The sequence below is a fragment of the Myotis yumanensis genome, unplaced genomic scaffold (genome assembly GCF_028538775.1).
Source record: "Myotis yumanensis isolate MYYU_CA2020_CCGP unplaced genomic scaffold, mMyoYum1.0.hap1 SCAF_2, whole genome shotgun sequence".
Taxonomy (NCBI): domain Eukaryota; kingdom Metazoa; phylum Chordata; class Mammalia; order Chiroptera; family Vespertilionidae; genus Myotis; species Myotis yumanensis.
The window spans coordinates 19,482,109-19,501,537 of NW_027223753.1; the positions used below are offsets into that span (position 1 = coordinate 19,482,109).

The 19,429-nt window shown below is 42.0% G+C and overlaps 1 protein-coding gene and 2 non-coding genes across 13 annotated transcripts in view; all 3 read right to left on the minus strand.

The window, feature by feature from the left end:
- The window catches only part of PUM1 (pumilio RNA binding family member 1), a 123,148-nt gene that overhangs the window by 6,207 nt on the left and 97,512 nt on the right, over positions 1-19,429 (minus strand). For 8 of the 11 annotated variants that reach the window (XM_070404577.1, XM_070404576.1, XM_070404568.1 and 5 more), the window contains 5 exons: positions 17,811-17,940; positions 14,950-15,084; positions 9,532-9,669; positions 4,637-4,762; positions 3,253-3,374 (listed from right to left, as the gene is read on the minus strand). In XM_070404577.1, the coding sequence (XP_070260678.1) occupies positions 3,253-3,374; positions 4,637-4,762; positions 9,532-9,669; positions 14,950-15,084; positions 17,811-17,940 (651 nt within the window). The remainder of the gene's footprint in view (positions 1-3,252; positions 3,375-4,636; positions 4,763-9,531; positions 9,670-14,949; positions 15,085-17,810; positions 17,941-19,429) is intronic. The other 3 variants (XM_070404573.1, XM_070404575.1, XM_070404569.1) reach the window with 1 other exon arrangement.
- Positions 11,424-11,530, minus strand: LOC139004487 (U6 spliceosomal RNA). The gene has a single exon (XR_011470369.1). It is a non-coding gene; the product is annotated as a U6 spliceosomal RNA (small nuclear RNA).
- LOC139004648 (small nucleolar RNA SNORD103/SNORD85) lies at positions 13,511-13,595 on the minus strand. The gene has a single exon (XR_011470500.1). It is a non-coding gene; the product is annotated as a small nucleolar RNA SNORD103/SNORD85 (small nucleolar RNA).

Consider the following 19,429-nt stretch of genomic DNA (forward strand, 5'->3'; position numbering starts at 1 on the left):
GAATACAAAAAACGTTTTACATAAATGTTAAAGGCACACTTTAAAATTAAATATCCATTGCATTTTGAAGTAGTTTATTACGTGTTCTTACAAGCTAATATATTTTTAAAGTATGATACTTTGTAAAACACTGTGTAATATGAAGCGAGAATTCTCGTGCTCCGTCCGCAATGTGTTGAGAGGCTCAACAGACATATTGAGTGAAGAAACGTATCATATCTGGCGAGTTAACCTATCAAGTCTAATTAAGACAATAGCCTCTCCCATCTGATACAGCGACATAGAAAAACTTTTTCCCCACCTTCCTTCTACAGTACTATGCAATTCTAGCATGAGCTGAAGGCATGGCAATGTGGATATGAATCACCTAATAGCCACTGGCTTCTCCCTTAGTAGAAAAGGGAGTTAGGCTATTACTGGGCTGGTTCAGAGAGCACAAAGCCAGCCATAATCTTCAATTGTTCAGACAAAGAACTCAACACTTTTCATGACTGCTTGGCTGGGTATATCTTCATCCACCCCAGGCCCACTTTCCCCTACAAAGTGGTGAGGAGCAGAACATGACCTTCTGCAAACTGGGCTGGGGACAGGACAGTCATTCTGGCTGCAACGCAAGCAGGTAATCAGCTACCACTATGGGATCCCATTTGGCTTCCACCTTAATACGTAATAGATATTGTTTCAGTCTTTAAAGTTTATTCTAGTATTTCTGAAACTATGGTTCCCAGACCATTTGTGGGGCTAAAATCAACTTAGTGATTTGTGAACAGCTTTATTTCAAAAAATGAAAACAGAATAGTAAGCATCAGGATCAACCACAGACAAAACAGCTTCAGTTATGTGGGTGTGTGCCTGTGCATGCAAAGTCAATGAAAAATTTACTTTGTACCCTGAGTCACCAAAAATGTAAGAAAGCCACTAACCTATTTTTTGGTGTATTCCTATTGATCTGTTTTCCATTTTAATGGCTCTTTCTTCCGGGATCTCTAATTTGCTCTTAGGCCTACATAGTGAATTTTATTTTGGATTATATATTTTTCTATTCTAGAACTTTGTTCCTTTTATAATAAAGCTTCTAATTCTCTACTACCATTTCTTGTATTTTAATTCATTACCAGCATATTTCCTTCACATCCTTGACTGTAAGGATACCAGCTACTTTATAACCCGCCTCTGCTAACTCCAAGAGCTGGGTGGTGGTGTGTTGTTTTGCTCTTTCATTTTCTTGTTTTTTTCGCTTTTGTTGAGTACAGGTCACATTTTCCTATTATCTAGACATAGAAGATGATATCCTGTAGAAACTGAGTTCTGTTATGTTTCTCCAAAGAATATTACTCCTCCAACTCCTTTTTTTTTTTTAAGTGGAGTTAAGTTGACTAAACTCAAACTGCAAACTTCTCCCATACAGGAGGCAGCAGGTGAACTCTCAGTTTCTTTCTTTTAGCCTTCGTTGGGCTGCCTAGAGTGTATCCCGTGCAAATGTAATTTAGGAGTCAACCAGATACTTGGGAAGTTCCAATATAGGCCTCCCCACCTCCTCCATGGCTCTCTTCCTTTCCAGATCTCTTCCCTGTCATTTTTTGTCAGTTCTACTGCCATGAGTGCCCCAAACTCTGCCTTCTGGGAATTCTAGAGATTTTCCATCCCAATTTAGGAGCCCAGCATGGAGCAGACTTGGAAGGGCCTATACGCTAAAGGCCAATAAAAACAGGAAATTTCCTGATTATAGTCAACAATACTGTATTATAAACTTCAAAGCTGCTAAGAGACTAGATCATAATGGTTCTCAACATAATGTCTTAATGTGACATTAAGGTGCTAGCTAATGCAACTGTAGTTATAATGCAATATATAAATGTATCAAACCAACACATTATTTACCTCAAAGTTGCACATTGTTGTATGTCAATTATATCTTAATATAGTAAAAAGAAAAAAATTTAAATGGAGGAAGGGCATTTTCCTCAGTGCAATTACCTGCTTCCAAGTATCAACAGTCCCACTCCCACCCTCCATTCTGCCTGCTCTTGTTTATTCTCTAATGCCTTCATAGTTTTTTTGGCATTTTGTCCATAATTTATAATTGTTATCTGTGGGACAGCAGTGCCCACAATAGCTGCTCGGTCCTTATCTGAACACAAGGCTATTGTAATATTAACACTATGCTATATCCAAGGGTGATAGGACAGTGACCCAAAGAAGAGACCTAAGAGATTCTGATCCCTATTTTCTCTGGTCATGGGGGAAGTAGGGGGGGTGGGGGGTAACACAAGCTCTAAGAGATGTCCCTAATATGGTTAGGCTATTGAGACAATGACTCTTTTTATTTCTTTTCTGTATTTTCCATGCTATAATGGTATAAGATTTTTACAAACTAAAAATAAGCCATTTAAAAACATCAAGATTACGTCACATGTGCCTTGAAATTTATCCTAAAAACCAGAGAAGAAAAATATCCCAAAAATATGAACTACTATGTTATGTGTATGGCAGCATATGCAAATTCTATTTAGAAGACCATACCACTAGGCCATTGGAGGGCCATAAATTTCTTCTCCAACCCCTGCTACTTATAAGTTATCTAGGCATCTTTCACAACCTGGGAATAACTAGTGCATTTTATTCTTGAGCTGGCAATATGAAGAATGAGAAAGAGATTCTAAGAATACAAAGGCCTATACACAGATACGATATACTGCCTCGTAATTCAGGTGCGAAAGAGGAAACTGAGTAAAGAACATGTCACAGCCGAAACCGGTTTGGCTCAGTGGATAGAGCGTTGGCCTGCGGACTGAAGGGTCCCAGGTTCGATTCCGGTCAAGGGCATGTACCTGGGTTGCGGGCACATCCCCAGTAGGAGATGTGCAGGAGGCAGCTGGTCGATGTTTCTCTCTCATCGATGTTTCTAACTCTCTATCTCTCTCCCTTCCTCTCTGCAAAAAATCAATAAAATATATTTAAAAAAAAAAAAAAAAGAACATGTCACAATTCCGAACAAATAAGTTAATGAAAGTTGTTTACCAAAGAACAAAATTTATATTATGGGCTGACTCTAAGGAAATGAGGAGCCCACTACAGGACTTCTTATATTTTATACTTTATAATCAAACAATCTAATGTTTTAATTAAACTATGCATACTTTAAGAAAAATAAACATTTTTTTAAAAGAATGAAAATTATTTTTCTCTCTAGACCTAAAATACTATTTAATCCTCTCTTCTAAAAAACTTATTGTAATTCAAAGCCCGTACCTTGCAAATTTGTGCTGACTCAATACGAGTACATTGCCTCGAATTTCTGCTACAATTTTACTTTTATCCTCAGGACGACCATGCTCCAATACATGTTGGATTACATAATTTCCATATTGATCCTGTTTGAGAAACAGCAAAAGAAATAAAATTCATATAGAAATGAGTTCAGTGGATTACCAAAATCCTTACATCTAATCAACACCTATTTTCCTGTAGCATTATGATGGCTTACATGAATACTAATGAACACATAAGAATTTTTAAATAGGTAATGACAATTTTCCTATGATCACAAAATAGGAATACATCACTATTACACAATAGAATATTTCTAATATATTTATGCCCAAAAGATCTAGTTGGGTTCTTCATAAAGTATTATCTACAAAAAAGCAAGCCTCCTCAAAACTGGAGGGAAAAAAAGGGGGTGGCGGGGGGCTAGGGAGGTAGGAATAAAAAAAGTACAAATTTCACTGTACCTATCTATGTACAGCGAAAAACTGGAAACAAAGCTTATGTCCAACAAAACAGACAATGCCTGATTAAATAATATTACAAATATATAATGGATTTACTCATTCATCTAAAGTGGAAGATCTTTGAGAGAATAAATGTATGCAAACAATTCTAAAGGCAAAAATATTTATTTGTAAGATGTAAAAAATTAAGAACATACAAGTAGTATTTTTTTTAATGGCCAATGCCAAATGTGTTTGCTTCTGGATGGTAGGATTATGGATCATTTCTTTTCTTTTGTTGCTGCTTTCTGCACTTTCAAATTCTTCTACAATGACTAATTAATAATTTACAATATCATACTTCTCACCAAAAACACACACCTACAAAACAAAAAAAAACTGCTCCAGGACATCTTTGGGCCTTTGAGCCTTTTTAAAGTCTCTTGAAATTTTAAGTAGAAACAAATTATGGCTTTAAAAAAAAATTTCTTCAGTATAACATTCTACATGTAGAAAATGGACAAATGGTTAGTATGATGTGGAAGAAATTTTTAGTGGTAGATGAAAGACAAAGTATCAAAGCTAGAAAGAAATCAATTAATCCACTTAGTTCGTTTTAAACAATGAAACAGACCCAGACAAATTAAATGACCTGCCCATGATGACATAGCTAGTGAGTCCAAAGCAGAGCTCTGGCAGGCACATCCTCTTTGCTCCAAGGCCAGGCTCTAGTCACTACCCATATTCACAAAACAATAAGCAGGCTGGTATAAATGAAAACCTGCCCAAAGCTTCAGTGGGCATTTTAAACACATTAACATTAACCTTTACTGGAACGGATACCTGTGCTGAGAAAACACACAAGCTCTGGGCCTGCACGAGCCCCCAGGTGTTTGCAGTTACTCTACTGGCAACTCCACTACCTGCACAAGTTGCTCGGTGTGCTGGTGCAGCTCCTCTAAGATAGGCAGTGTCTGGTCAGGGAGGCAGTGCTCCAGGATCCGTTGAATCACTCGGCAACCGTAAGGATGCGTGGACAAAGCAAATACCTAGGGCAGACAAATATAAGAAAGCCAAAATGACAGCTGCTTCTTTTAATGCTTCATATTAATATACATAATCCCACTAATCTTCTCCATGACCTTGAGAGACAATCATGAATGTATTCTCTGCATACAGATGAGAAAATCAGAGACCCTTTAAGTCTACACGATGTGCAGGCATACAAGCAGTAAATGATAGAGCCAGGATATGATGTCCTAGTCTGATTCAAAAGCCCAAATTATAAATATTACATTAAGTTCTCTCTACAAATAATAAGGTGTATATGGAAGCCCATTTCTTAACTACTCTAGGAAGTCACATGTACATAAATTCAGAGATGAAAAATACTTTTCCAAGAAGCCTAGAAAAGAGCAGAATTAGTCAAGATCATGAAAAACACTTAGTTAAGAGTTCACTGTGTCAAAGGACAGAGGCAAAAAACAAACAAAATAAAAAAACACAAAACAAACAGAAAAAGGTCTGCGATCAAATCTTAAGTGCTTTCACATAATCACAAAGTAATGTTCTGAATCGAACTGGGGTGTAGAGCTCTTTTATTGGGTCTGGTGCAAGATAAGACACAGGCTTCAGGTGTCCTATCTCAATTCTGCCCTTCCTAGTCAAACTTGCACCTCAGATCTGTTATCCTATAAAATAAAAGTCTTACATGCAAATCAACCAAACAGCAGAATGACTGGTCGCTATGACGGGCACTGATCACCAGGGGACAGACGCTCAATGCAGGGGCTGCCCACTGGTGGTCAGTGCGCTCCCACAGGGGAGCACCGCTCAGCCAGAAGCTGGGCTCACAGCTGGTGAGCACAGCAGTGGTGGCGGTAGCCTCTCTCGCCTCCGCAGCAGCACTAAGGACATCCAACTGCCGGCTTAGGCCTAGGGGGAGCAGGCCTAAGCCATCAATTGGATATCCCCCAAGGGCTCCCAGACTGTGAAAGGGTGCAGGGTTGAGGGAGCCGCCACCCTACCGAGTGCACGAATTTCATGCACCGGGCCTCTAGTCAAGTATAATGACAACTGTCCTACTGGTGTGGCTTAGTGGTTAAGAGTGTCGGCCAGTAAACCAAAAGGTCACAGTTCTATTCCTGGTCAAGGACACGAACCTGGGTTGCAGATTTGATCACTGGCCCCAGTTGGGGCGAATGCGAGTGGCAACCAATCAATCAATCTCTCTCTCCCCAAAAAACCCCTCCCCCAACACTCTCTAAAGAAAAAATATCCTCATTGTGAGGATTTTAAAAACAAGTATAGCCTAGCTAGTGTGGCTCAGTGGTTAAGTGTCGACCTATGAACCAGGAAGTCATAGTTCAATTAGTGGTCGGGGCACATGCCCAGGTTGCAGGTTCCCACCCCAGTAGGTGGTGTACAGGAGAAAGCCAATCAATGATTCCCATCATTGATGTTTCTGTCTCTCTCCCTTTTCCTTCCCCTCTGAAATCAATAAAAATAGAAAATGTAAAAAGAATGAGTCCTAGCCCTAACCGGTTTGGCTCAGTGGATAGAGCCTCAGCCTGCAGACTGAAGGGTCCCAGGTTCGATTCCGGTCAAGGGCATGTACCTTGGTTGTGGGCACATCCCCGGTAGGGGGTGTGCAAAAGGCAGCTGATCAATGTTTCTCTCTCATTGATGTTTCTAACTCTCTATCCCTCTCCCTTCCTCTCTGTAAAAAATCAATAAAATATATATTATAAAAAAAGGAAAAAAGAAAAGAATGAGTCCTAGCTAGTTTAGCTCAGTGGATAGAGCATCGGCCTGTGAACTGAAGGGTCCCTGGCTTGATTCCAGTCAAGGGCACATGCCTGGGTTGCAAGCTCAATCCCTAGTAGGAGGTGGGCAGGAGGCAGCAAATCAATGGATTTTCTCTCATTGATATTCTCTCTCTCCCTTTCCCTTCCTAAAATCAATAAAATATTTTTTTTTAAGAAAAAAAATCATGACAATAATTGTAAGAACAGTAACAACAGCTAACACTTATTAAATGTTTACTGTCAGTCACTGCACTAAGCGCTTTATATATGACTAGAGGCCCAGTGCACAAAAATTTGTGCACTCGGGGTGGGGGGGGGGGGGGAGAGTTCCTCAGCCCAGCCTATGCCCTCTTGCAGTCTGGGACCCCTCGGAGGATATCCACCTGCTGGCTTAGGCCCGCTCCCTGGGGGATTGGGCCCAAGCTGGCAGTCAGACATCCCTCTGGCAGCCCGGCAGCCCTCAGGGGATGTCCACTTGCCAGCAGGGAGCAGGCCTAAGCTGCAGTCGGACATCCTTAGTGCTGCTGAGGAGGCGGGAGAAGCTCCCACCACTACCACTGTACTGGCAGCAGTCAGCCTGGCTTGTGGCTGAGCAGAGCTCCCCCTGTGGGAGCACACTGACCACCAGGGGGCAGCTCCTGCATTGAGCATCTGCCCCCTGGTGATTAGTGTGTGTCATAGTGACCAGTCATTCCCAGTTGTTCTGCTATTAGGGTCAGTTTGCATATTACCCTTTTATTATATAGGATAGAGGCCTGGTGCACGGATGGGGGCCAGCTGGTTGCACTGAAGGGTGTACCGGATCAGGGTGGGGGAGCCACTGGGGTGCCTGGCCAGCCTGGGTGAGGAACTGATGGGTGTTTGCAGGCTGGTCACACCCCCTTGAGGGTGGGGGTCCCCACTGGGGTGCCTGGCCAGCCTGGGTGAGGGGCTGATGGCTGTTTTCAGGCCAGTCACACCCCCTTCAGGGTGGGGGTTCCCACTGGGGTGCCTGGGTGAGGGGCTGATGGCTGTTTTGCAGGCTGGCCAAGCCCCCCCCAAGTGAGGACCCTCACCCCATGGAGGTTTGGCCAGCCTGGGTGAGGGGCTGAGGGCCGTTTTCAGGCTGGCCAAGCCCCACAGGCAATGGAAGCTCCCAGCCTCTCCTTTTTTTCTTTTTTCTTTTTTATTCTGGGATTTATTTACCTTCTATAATTGAAACTTTGCAGCCTTGAGAGGAGCTCAGAGCCGGCCAGGGTGGGCGGGAGGGAAGCTTGGCTTCCTCCATCACCAGGGACAACCCACTCTTGCTCGCTCCAGCTCTGTGGCCACGGCTAGCTGAACAGATATCTGGGGTTTATTTACCTTCTATAATTGAAACTCGGTTGCTTTGAGTGGACTCAGAGCCCACCGCGGCTGCCGCCATCTTGGTTGGGTTAATTTGCATATAGTCACTCGGATTGGCTGACGGGCGTGGCTTAAGCCGTAGCGAAGTTACGGTCAATTTGCATGTTTGTCTTGTATAAGTGTAGATTTTATGTATGTAGCTTCATGTGCAAAACTAAATAGTTTAATGGTATACTGTATGGTTCTGAACAATTAGAACATTATAAATATGATAAACACAAACAGTCTGAAACAACTTATTTCACTCAACATTATGTTTTAAATATTTAATTATAATACTGTGGGCTTCTACAGTTTACTCCAGTTATATAATATAACTAGAGGCCCGGTGCATAAAATTCATGCACTGGTGTGTGTGTGTGTGTGTGTGTGTGTGTGTGTGTGTCCCCTCAGCCCAGCCTGCACTCTCTCCAATCTGTGACCCCTCAGGGGATATCCGACTGCCGGTTTAGGCCCGCTCCCACAGGGTAGTCGGACATCCCTCTCACAATCCGGGACTGCTAGCTCCCAACCGCTCATCTGCTTGTCTGCCTGATTGCCCCTAACCGCTTCTGCCTGCCAGCCTGATAACCCCCTAACCACTCCCCTGTCAGCCGGATCGATGCTTAACTGCTCCCCTACCAGCCCAATTGTCCCCAACTGCCCACCCCTGCTGGCCTGGTCGCCCCCAAATGCCCTCCCCTGCCAGCCTTGGTCACCCCAAACTGCCCTCCCCTGCAGGCCTGATCACCCCTAACTGCCCTCCCCTGCAGGCCTGGTCCTCCCCCCCACCCACTGCCCTCCCCTGCAGGCCCAGTCGCCCCTAACTGCCCTCCCCTGCAGGCCTGGTCCCCCCAACTGCCTTCCCCTGGCAGCCATCTTGTGGTGGCCATCTTGTACGAGGGTGTGATAGTCAATTTGCATATTACCGCTTTATTATATAGGCTGTTGAGTAAGTACACAAGGTTTTGTGGGGTTTTTTTAAGGGTCACCAGTTCCATTCCTGGTGAGGGCAGATGCCTGGGTTTCGGGCTCAATCCTCAATATGGGGTGTGCAGGAGGAAGCCGATCAATGTTTCTCTCCCCCTGTCTCTATTCCTCCCTTCACCCCCGTCTCTAAAATCAATTAAAAATATATTTTTAAACTGTCCACTGCATTAAAAAAAAAGGGGGGGGGCACATATAGGCTCTTATGACATACAGTTAAATCAGAAAAATTTGAAGCTATCGCTACTTGTATTGTCACTTAATACAGTTCAAATAAATCTGATCACCATCCTATCCCCCCCAAAATTAAGCAGGAACACCTTGTTTTTTAAAATGTGATCAAAACTTTAAAATATCAACATAAATAGTACTTAACCAAAGGAAAAAAATCTATTCTTCAAATATGAGATTTACCTTTAACAACTTTGATGACTAACTCATCCCAACATGAGCAGACATGTGCAGTAATGACAGAAGATCCACAGACACTTAAAGGAAGAAAGAGACTTGGGTACACAGAGATAGGCACCTGACACAAGTGAACAGAGCTACAATTTACTGCAGCACTTGAGAACACTCCAAAAATTCTATCCTGTTCTCAGCTCACAGTGAAAATACCACATCAATTTGTTCCGAAATTTCTTTCCCAAGTCACTTACCTGACCCTTAAATGCATCAATAATAAACTGCAAAGACTGAGGCTGCACACATTCGATGCATTTCTGAACCACGTGATTGCCATTCTGGTCTTTCACACACTTCAGGACGTGGCCATCTAGTTCCCGAACCATCTCATTCTATTGGAGACAGGGAAAGAAAGCACCACCAGAATCACAGCAAGCAAACAGCTGGACAATCAATGTTCTCCTTACCAAACACAAAAGCACTGAAGAGGGAGAGAATCATGATAATGAAAGTGGGACAACTCAGGGATGGCACACTATGGCAATAAATGATGAATAGAGTTTTTCCACATGTTAGCAAACCTCCTGTAACAGTAACAAGTCTAAAAAACTATTCTAACTTGCAAAAGACCTCTGGAAGATTAAAAATGTAGACATCTTGCCCTAGCTGGTTCAACTCAGTGAATAGAGCATCGGCCTACAGACTGAAGGGTCCCAGGTTCGATTTCAGTCAAGGGCACATGCCCAGGTTGTAGGATCAATCCCCAGTAGGAGGGGCATGCAGGAGGCAGCTGATCAATGATTCGCTCTTATCATTGATGTTTCTATTTCTCTCTCCCTCTCCCTTCCTGAGATCAATCAAAATATATTTTTTTAATACAGACATCTTCAAATAGAATGGAGCCTATATCAAGTAAACCTCATTAGAGAATTTCACAAGCAATTCAACATGTTTCTATTATGACAGCTCTGTGAGATATGTAATATTAATGATAGTTGTTAATCTAGAGCTCACAATAGGCTAGGCATACCTCTAACTGCTTAACATCCTTTGACTCAATGAACCCTCATAATAATCCTATGGACTAGACCAGGGGTGGGCAAACTTTTTGACTCGAGGGCCACAATGGGTTCTTAAACTGGACCGGAGGGCCAGAACAAAAGCATGGATGGAGTGTTTGTGTGAACTAATATAAATTCAAAGTAAACATCATTACATAAAAGGGTACGGTCCTTTTTTTTTTTTTTTTTAGTTTTATTCATGGCCCACGGGCCGTAGTTTGCCCATGGCTGGACTAGACACTATTATAGATAAGAAAATCAAGACAGCCCTAGCTGGTTTGGCTCAGTGGATACAGCGTCTGCCTGCAGACTCAAGGGTCCCTGGTTCGATTCCGGTCAAGGGCATGTACCTTGGTTGCGGGCACATCCCCAGTGGGGAGTGTGCAGGAGGCAGCTGATCGATGTTTCTCTCTCATTGATGTTTCTAACTCTCTATCCCTCTCCCTTTATCTCTGTAAAAAATCAATATATTTAAAAAAAAGAAAGAAAACCAAGACAGCCCACCAGTGTTGCTCAGTGGATGAGCATCGACCCATGAACCGAGTGGGGTGCATGCCCGGGTTTCAGGTTCAATCCCTCATTAGGGGTAGGGGTGGGGTGGGGGTGGTGGGGGTGGGGGTGGGACTTGCATGCAGGAGGCAGCCAATCAATGATTCTCTCTCATCACTAATCTCTCTCTCTCTCTCTCTCTCTCTCTCTCTCTCTCCCCTTTAAATGAATAAAAAATACTTTTTTTAAAATTTAATTTTGTTTTATTTCTTAAAGTATTACAAAGAGTATTACACATGTCTCCTTTTTCCCCCCCTTGACATTCCCCCGGCCTCCCCTACCCCCCAGTGTCTTGTGTCCATTGGTTATTCTTATATGCATGCATACAAGTCCTTCGGTTGATCTCTTACCCCCCCAAACCTCCCCAGGCTTCCCACTGTAGTTTGACAGTCTGTTCAATGCTGCTCTGCCTTTGTATCTATTTTTGTTCATCAGTTTATAATGGTCTTTATTATCCATAAATGAGTGAGATCATGTGGTATTTTTCTCGGCTTCCCAGGGGCCGTCGCAGCCTCGCAGGGGCCGTCCCAGCCTCAAAAAATATGGAACGCTTCACGAATTTGCGTGTCATCCTTGCGCAGGGGCCATGCTAATCTTCTCTGTATCGTTCCAATTTTAGTATATGTGTTGCCGAAGCGAGCACAATAAAAAATACTTTTTAAAGAAATAAAAAACCCAAGACAGACAAATTAAATGACTTGTTAAAATCATAGACCTAAACTGCCAAGATTCAAACCCAAGCAATATGGTTCCTGTGTGTGACAAAACAGTGTATGTCAGTAAACCACCTGTCAATTATATATTATCCTCCAGACCCCCTTGCAACCTATATATAAAGAAATTAAATCTCGCTCTAGCCAGTTTGGCTCAGTGGCTTGAGCATCGGCCTGGGGACCGAAGGCTCCCAGGTATTATTCCACTCAAAGGGCATGCACCTCAGTTGCAGGCAACTCCCCCAGCCCAGGCCCTGGTCAGGCATCATGCAGGAGGCAACCAATCGATGTGTTTCTCTCAACATCGATACTTCTCTCTGTCTTTCCCTCTCTCTTCCACTCTCTCTAAAAATCAATGGGAAAGGTCCTCGGGTGAGGATTAGGAAATTAATTAATTAATTTTTTAAAAAAAGAAATTAAATCTCAAAGAGTTAAGCAAGGTATTTAAAACTATAGATAGTGACTAAACCAGAATTATAGCCCAGGTCTGTGACGCCAACACACTTCCACCAGGCCATAGTGACTGCAATGTAGCAGGAACAGTACTCTCAATTAATTGATGAAAAGTGTCCAAAGTCAGGGAATACAGGAGCAGGACAGGCACTGTGGGGTTTGTGTGAGGAGGTTATGAGTGGAGATGACAAGGGTATAGAAAACGGAATGATGAGATTCTGACTAGACACCTTCCCCCAAACTTGCTGCCTCGGGTCTCATGTAACTTGAACCTGAATACCTGCACCACGCATGTCTGGAACCTGGTACTCACTATCCAGTGTCTTTGCTATGCCCAATCTCTATATATTAGCTCCACTGTGATGACTCCATATTTATGGTGGAAGGCTACGAGCCAGTTTAAAATGGTGACGTTTATGAATGCAATGTCTTAAATTCCAGAGATGGTGAATATGTCAAGGCATCTAAGAAATTTTCTAATTTAAAAAAAAAAAAATCAAGGTTACAATGCCAAAGACAAGCAAAAGGCAATAAAATTGGGAAAGTTTCCTAAAGCAATCAAATGTCAAAAAAAAAACCCCAGCTTTATCCTGGAAATATAGTTATGGGACTGATAAGTAGAGAATGATGTCTATATAAAGGCAAAGAAGACTTATCATGGAAATGAAGGGGAGGTGGCTTCCCTAAATATTTTCTTGAGCCCAAAGAAACCACTAGAGATTAAACCATTTCACATAAAATAATAAACTTGTATCTGGAAAACAAAAAATTATCAATAGCAGGAGGAGGAGTTCAGACCCAGAACAATTTATCATAGAGAAACCAGACCAGGAAAAGATATACAGAAATGCAGGATAGAAAGAACAACAGCTGGGGGGAATGGGAAGGAAGGTAGAAAACTACTATAATGTTGGGATCCAATCAGAAAACAATGCAATCTGGAAAGTTGGGAGACCAAATCAACAAGTTATCACAATCATGGGAGAGGGCAAAGATGGAAAAAATAGCCAGGAAACTATAATATTCCTGATATCTTTCAGTAAATGGGCTTTAAAGTTGTTAAAATATATATAACAGAAAGAAACTTCCATGTTCGAAAACTAAAGAGAGATTTGACCATGAAATTTTCATCCCTAAAATCCCAGGTAAAATTAAAACCATAATAATATGAACATTAGAAGAAAACTACTAGTAGTAAGTCTCACCCTGCTTCTATTTACTTTCACACACCACACCGTATCACTGCAGCGTCTCCAGTACTGAGCACTGACTGAACAAACTCCAGGCTACTGTGCGTCTCCAACATTCCCCCTGCCTTCACCAGCCTCCTGACCCGCATTTCTAGGAGCCTGACAGCATTAAGGACTTTGGACTCCCCCTTCCTTCAATTGCCATCACCAACACCAATGCAGTGTTTTGTTCTGTTCTGCTTTGAACTGGAGGTGGCAGGTGCTTTGTCTGGCTCAGAACTCGAGTCCATAACAAAGGTCCTCATCACTGAACTTTGCTCTCAGTGAGGGCAAGTGGCTCATCATTGCCAGAACAAGGCATCCCCTCCCACTGAGAAGGGCTGAGTGAGTTCAGAGCCCAAAGGCTGAGGGTCTAGATTAGAAGCACCCCAAGGCTTGCAGCACACCTACCTGGGGGTTAATTTGGCTGCCTGGGCCCTGTGGTCTCTGTGGGGCTGGATGGACCTGCTCTGTGACTGTTCCTGAATCACTGGCCTCTGCAGGTGCTTTCTTGGTCAGCTCCCACTCACAGTACCCAACACTTTCAATTTCTGTCCCTTTTCTCTTTTCCTGTCTGACTCCTCTTTAGTGTGGACTTCTCCTCGTGCAAAGCATTCCTTCAGCCAGTGCCAATGTTGCTCAGTGGTTAGAGCACTGGCATAAGCACCAAAGAATCGCAGGTTTGATCCCCAGCCCATCAGGGTGCATGTGGGAGGCAACCAAGCAATATACCTCTCTCACATCAATGTTTCTCTTGTCTCTCACTCCCCTCCCTCCCTTCCATTCTCTCTAAAATTCAAAGGAACTCCTAGCCAGTTTGGCTCAGTGGATAAAGCGTCGGCCTACGGAATGAAAGGTCCTGGGTTCGATTCTGGTCAAAGGCACATGTCCGGATTTCGGGCTCGATCCCCAGTGTAGGGCGTGCTCCTCAGTGTGGGACGTGCTGGAGGCAGCCGATCAATAATTCCCTCTCATCACTGATGTTTCCATCTCTCTCCCTTCCTCTCTGAAAGCAATAAAAATATTTTTTAAAAAAACAATGGGGAAAAAAATACCCTCTGGTGAGGTTTGGGTTTGTTTTTTTTTTTAAACCCTTCCTTCAAGACTCAGAGCACATGCTCTCACCACTGCTTTCCATCGCTCTTCCCCACTGCGCTCTGAGGGCAGGGATCAGTCTTGGTCATCTCTGTGCTGGTGTCTGGCACAAAGTGGGCATCAGGTCAATGTGCCAGGCCAGCCACTGCACTGGGAAGACACTCACTGGGTAAATGGTGGTATGGTGGATGAATAAGAGAGAGTAAATGAAGGAAAATGGAAGGTGGTTTGGATTAAAGTTTTGATTTGTTGAAATGTCAGTTCAAGCTGAAGAAAATGACAAGTTACTAGTATTTTACAGCCTTCAAGTCTTGACAAACAAAAAACGACCTGTAAAATTGCACCTACTAAAGACTGTTGAAGAGTGTTTGAAACCACTGGTTTTAACACAAGACACCTGATCTATAAATTTACAAATTGCACAGTTCATGCTTGCCATGCACAGAACGGCAGCCACAAGCACCAAAGAAAAACTGTAAAAGAAAAGTAAAAGCTGGCACGTTTAGAGGGTTCACTAAATGTGCCATGGAGAAACATCAAACACCAAGAGAAAAGTTAAAGGGGAAACTTACAATTACCTGCTGGTCTGAGGGAATAAATTCAAGAGCTTTCTGGATAACACGGCAGCCATACATTTGCAGTGCCAATGACAGGACATGACCTCGAATCCGTTCTGCCAAAGCCAGCTTCTGTTCAAGGCTGCCAAACTAGACATAATGTTTGGGTGAACACCATTACTTAGGTAGAAGGAAAGAAACCAGAGAAAGCAAAGCATTCGTTATTCTGTATAAAACCATTGGTATACCTCTTTTAGCCTGGTCACCTATGATTAAAACCTTTTGTTTAAAAAGCCTATGTTTTTGCCCTAGCCCTGTGGTTGGCAAACCGTGGCTCGCGAGCCACATGCGGCTCTTTGGCCCCTTGAGTGTGGCTCTTCCACAAAATACCACGTGCGGTCTCGCACGTACAGTGCGATTGAAACTTCGTGGCCCATGCGCAGAAGTCGGTATTTTGTGGAAGAGCCACACTCAAGGGGCCAAAGAGCCACTTGTGGCTCGAGAGGCGCAGTTTGCCGACCACTGCCCTAGCCGGTTTGGCTCAGTGGATATAGTGTCAGCCTACACACTGAAGGGTCCCAGGTTCAATTCCCGTCAAGGGCACATGCCCATATTTCGGGCTCAATCCCTAGTAGGGGGCATGTAGGAGACAGCCGATCAATGATTCTCTCATCATTGATGTTTCTTTCTCTCCCTCTCCCTTCCTCTTTTTAAAAAAAATATATTTTATTGATTTTTTTACAGAGAGGAAGGGAGAGGGATAGAGAGTTATAGAAACATTGATGAGAGAGAAACATCAATCAGCTGCCTCCTGCACACTCCCCACTGGGGATGTGCCCGCAACCAAGGTACATGCCCTTGACCGGAATCAAACCTGGGACCCTTCAGTCTGCAGGCTGACGCTCTATCCAGTGAGCCAAACCAGTTAGGGCTCTCCCTTCCTTTCTGAAATCAATAACATATATGTTTTTTAAAGCATTTGTTTCTTCAAGAGAATAGTTTTCAGTCTCTGATTATGAGGAACAGTTTTTAATTTAAAAAAAATTTCTCAGCTATCAACAGTAGTGGTTTCACTATTAATATCTGCCAAACTGCCTGACTGGTTTGGCTCAGTGGATAGAGCGTCGGCCTGCGGACCAAAGGGTCCCAGGTTCGATTCCAGTCAAGGGCATGTACCTTGGTTGCGGGCATGTCCCCAGTGGGGGGTGTGCAGGAGGCGGCTGATCGATGTTTCTCTCTCATCGATGTTTCTAACTCTCTATCCCTCTCCCTCCTCTCTGTAAAAAATCAATAAAATATATATTTAAAAAAAAAAAAAATCTGCCAAACAAAAATATGTCATTCATCAAAGCTGCCATTAATTTATTAGTACTATTAAATAAATCTATACTTGATTAATTACAAGAGCATTTATGTTTACTCTAAAATAATAATACCTGTGGTAGACAGCATTCATAGGGCTTTACAAAATGTCTGGGGAAGACTCAAGGACTTCTTACAGAAAATCAACAGCACTTTAGGGGTATCTGAGGTCCAGGGATTGAAAAGTTCTTTCATCTATATGAAATTTAAGCCAAAGCACATATGGGCACTCTGTTTTGAATTAGTGTTCAATATCATTCCAAGAACTGATATGTATTATCTATTATACAATGAAACCGAGTCAGGAGGAAAAAGAATATCAAAAGGTAAAGCTGCACAATATTAAAACTCTTCCTAGAATGATTTTCCATCTTGGCTTTTTAGTTTTGTTTGAATAGCATAATCATGAGACTGAAGACACTTTATGCCCAACCCACTCATTTTCTATACAAGGGAACTAAGGTCCACTTTCTCTAAGTCAGGGACCTTTTTCTAGCTTGTCCCAAACCACATGGCTGTAAGCCACTGTTTGTTCAGCTACCACTAGCTACAGAGATCTGGAGCTGGAGACCCCTATATTTTTCTACCTATGACAAAAATAACAGTGAAAAGATATTCTAAATCAAAATTACAAGTCATGTTTAGGTTGGACTCTTAGTCCATAGCTGGAGAATTAAGTGTCAAAGAACTTAAGTCTTTAAGAGACAAGTTAAGAAGATATAGGCTGAGTGAGCCACTTTTTAAATCTTCACATAAATCAAACAAAATAATACATAAGAAGCTAACAAATTTATTTTGTTCTGTGGCAAACACATACAATTCCAGGAGTTTTCCCTTGTACTCATTTCTTCACCTCAATGTTTCATTTCTTTCTGGATTTATAGCTTGGGAGTTGTTGATCCCAGTGCACCGGGGCTATAATGGTAAGCCAAGAATCCCCACCTTTCTGAGAGTTTAGTTAACTAAGGGAACAGACCTAATCCAACAATCTCATTAATCCTTTCCAAAGACAATGATAACAGAGGTGGCCATTATTCACATTCATGGAGGAAAACTAAGAAACTAAGGCCGAAGGATGACCCAGTAAGTGTTTAACAATCTTCACGACTATAGTTTATGATGAAAAACAGTAGAGTTAGTGTTCAAAGATAATTCTCTAGGAATTCTAAAAAAAAAAAAATTCATTTTTTAGAACATTTTATTGTGGTCTCGCTAAAATTATCTTAAAAGAATTATTTCCTCAAAAAATTACATTTTAGTAAAACTATTGTAACAACCAGAAATAACGTACTAGAGATGCTAAATGGGGACAATGATTCTCCAAACACAGTTCTAAATTAGACTGGCATCATCTGCTGCAAATGAATTGGAAAACATTTAAAAATTCTTTAAAAAGCCCACACACACTTCATTTTGAGGACTGGAATGGGATGACAATTCTAAAAACAGCTAATGAAAATCAAAATGCTCTGGAGAGTCTCTAAAGTCAAAGGATAGAAAGCACAAAGGCTTACTTCAAAGAACTTCTGAATGACGTAATTTCCAAATACATCCACCATTAGCTGGTAAGCGGCCTGTAGGATTTCATTGAAGACAAGCTGGCGCTCAGCTGGTGTGGCCCGCTCTAGTTTCAGCTGAATGAATCTGAATGCAAAGTAAAAAGGGCAATCACAGCATTTTAGAAAGACTTGGAAATAAATAAGAATTAGCTCAATTTGTATAATGAATCATTTCTGAAAATATATGTGTGTACATTTACGCAGGTGCACGTGCAGGTGCACGTGGGTGCACAAATACAATTGTTATTTAAATGAATCCCTTGAGCTCACTTAGTTGAAGAATTTCTAAAAAGGAAAAAATGTTTATAGTGTGAAGTATGCCCTAACTTAACTGAGCTTTTAAAAGTAGATTTAACCCCTAGAGTGCCAGGGAGCGCGACTGCGCTCCTCCTGTCTTTCGCCAAAAGTGCCGGGAGCGCTATTGCACTCCTCCTGCAGTGTCACTATTAGATACTAGTAGTTCACTCTTTATGTGGGAAAAAAATTTAAAAACCTTAACTCAAAATGCCTTGGCAATTTTAGCATAGTTCCTAGGATATTGGTTGGCACTCAAAGGGTTAAGTGTGAGCATATTTCATTACAGTAGGACATATGTACAAAATTGTAATTATATGTGGGTTTGAGGCGAAAAGGGGAAATAGGAAAAGAGAGGAGAGGGTGAAGATGGGCATAACACAAGGAGAACTTTTTCCTTTAGAAACCAGTCCCACATTAAGAGGATCAAAGCTTATGGTCCTTGCTATATTATTTACCTCATATTCATATGAAGCAATACTCATTAAGGATGTGGAACAGTTGTTATAAATGTCTGCAGGGTGTTCTGAAGTAGTAGCTACTCAATCTGCCGATCTAAATAACAATTCTTTGATTCAGATGATTATCAGAAAAATCATGTGTCTTTCAATCTGGTCTACAGGATCCAGATATGAGAAATCCTTGCCCAATAGCAAGCTGGCAGAACTTAGTGAGAAAGTAGATTTTGTAGAAGCTGTTTCAGTGGGTACAGTCAGAGAGAAAGAGAAATGGAGACAAATAGGAAAGGATGGGCAACATCATAATTATGCTTTCTCCCCAGGACCAGAGTTCCTTTCTGTGAAGCCGAATGAATAGTCAAACAGGCGGAAGTAACCCAAGCTAAATTCTGTTTTTGTAAGAGCTGCTTCTCTCACCTCTATGCAGACTCTCACTTCTATAGAATAAACAACAACAAAAAAGTGATGGAGTTGTCTTAATCCTGAGCAGCAGAGGTCCAAACTTATATCTGAGTAGCTCTTAATAGGGATTCAAATAGCAAACATGTGCGGACATATGCTTTGTGGTAGTGTTTCTGTTTCTTAAATTGTAGCCATTCTGTGAGGTTCTCATGAATTAGAAACATCAGGCTAATATTTCAGAAAGATAAAAAGGCTTGTTTGAAAAAGAGAGTTTATTTTAATTATGCATGTGATCCCAACTTCAATTTCTAAATGGTTCTTTTCAATCACTTGTGTATCTGGTGACCTTCATAATCCCAGTTTCTTTAAAATAATGGAAAGTACACTAAGAAGCAACTGCTTCAATTATTTTATAGCAAT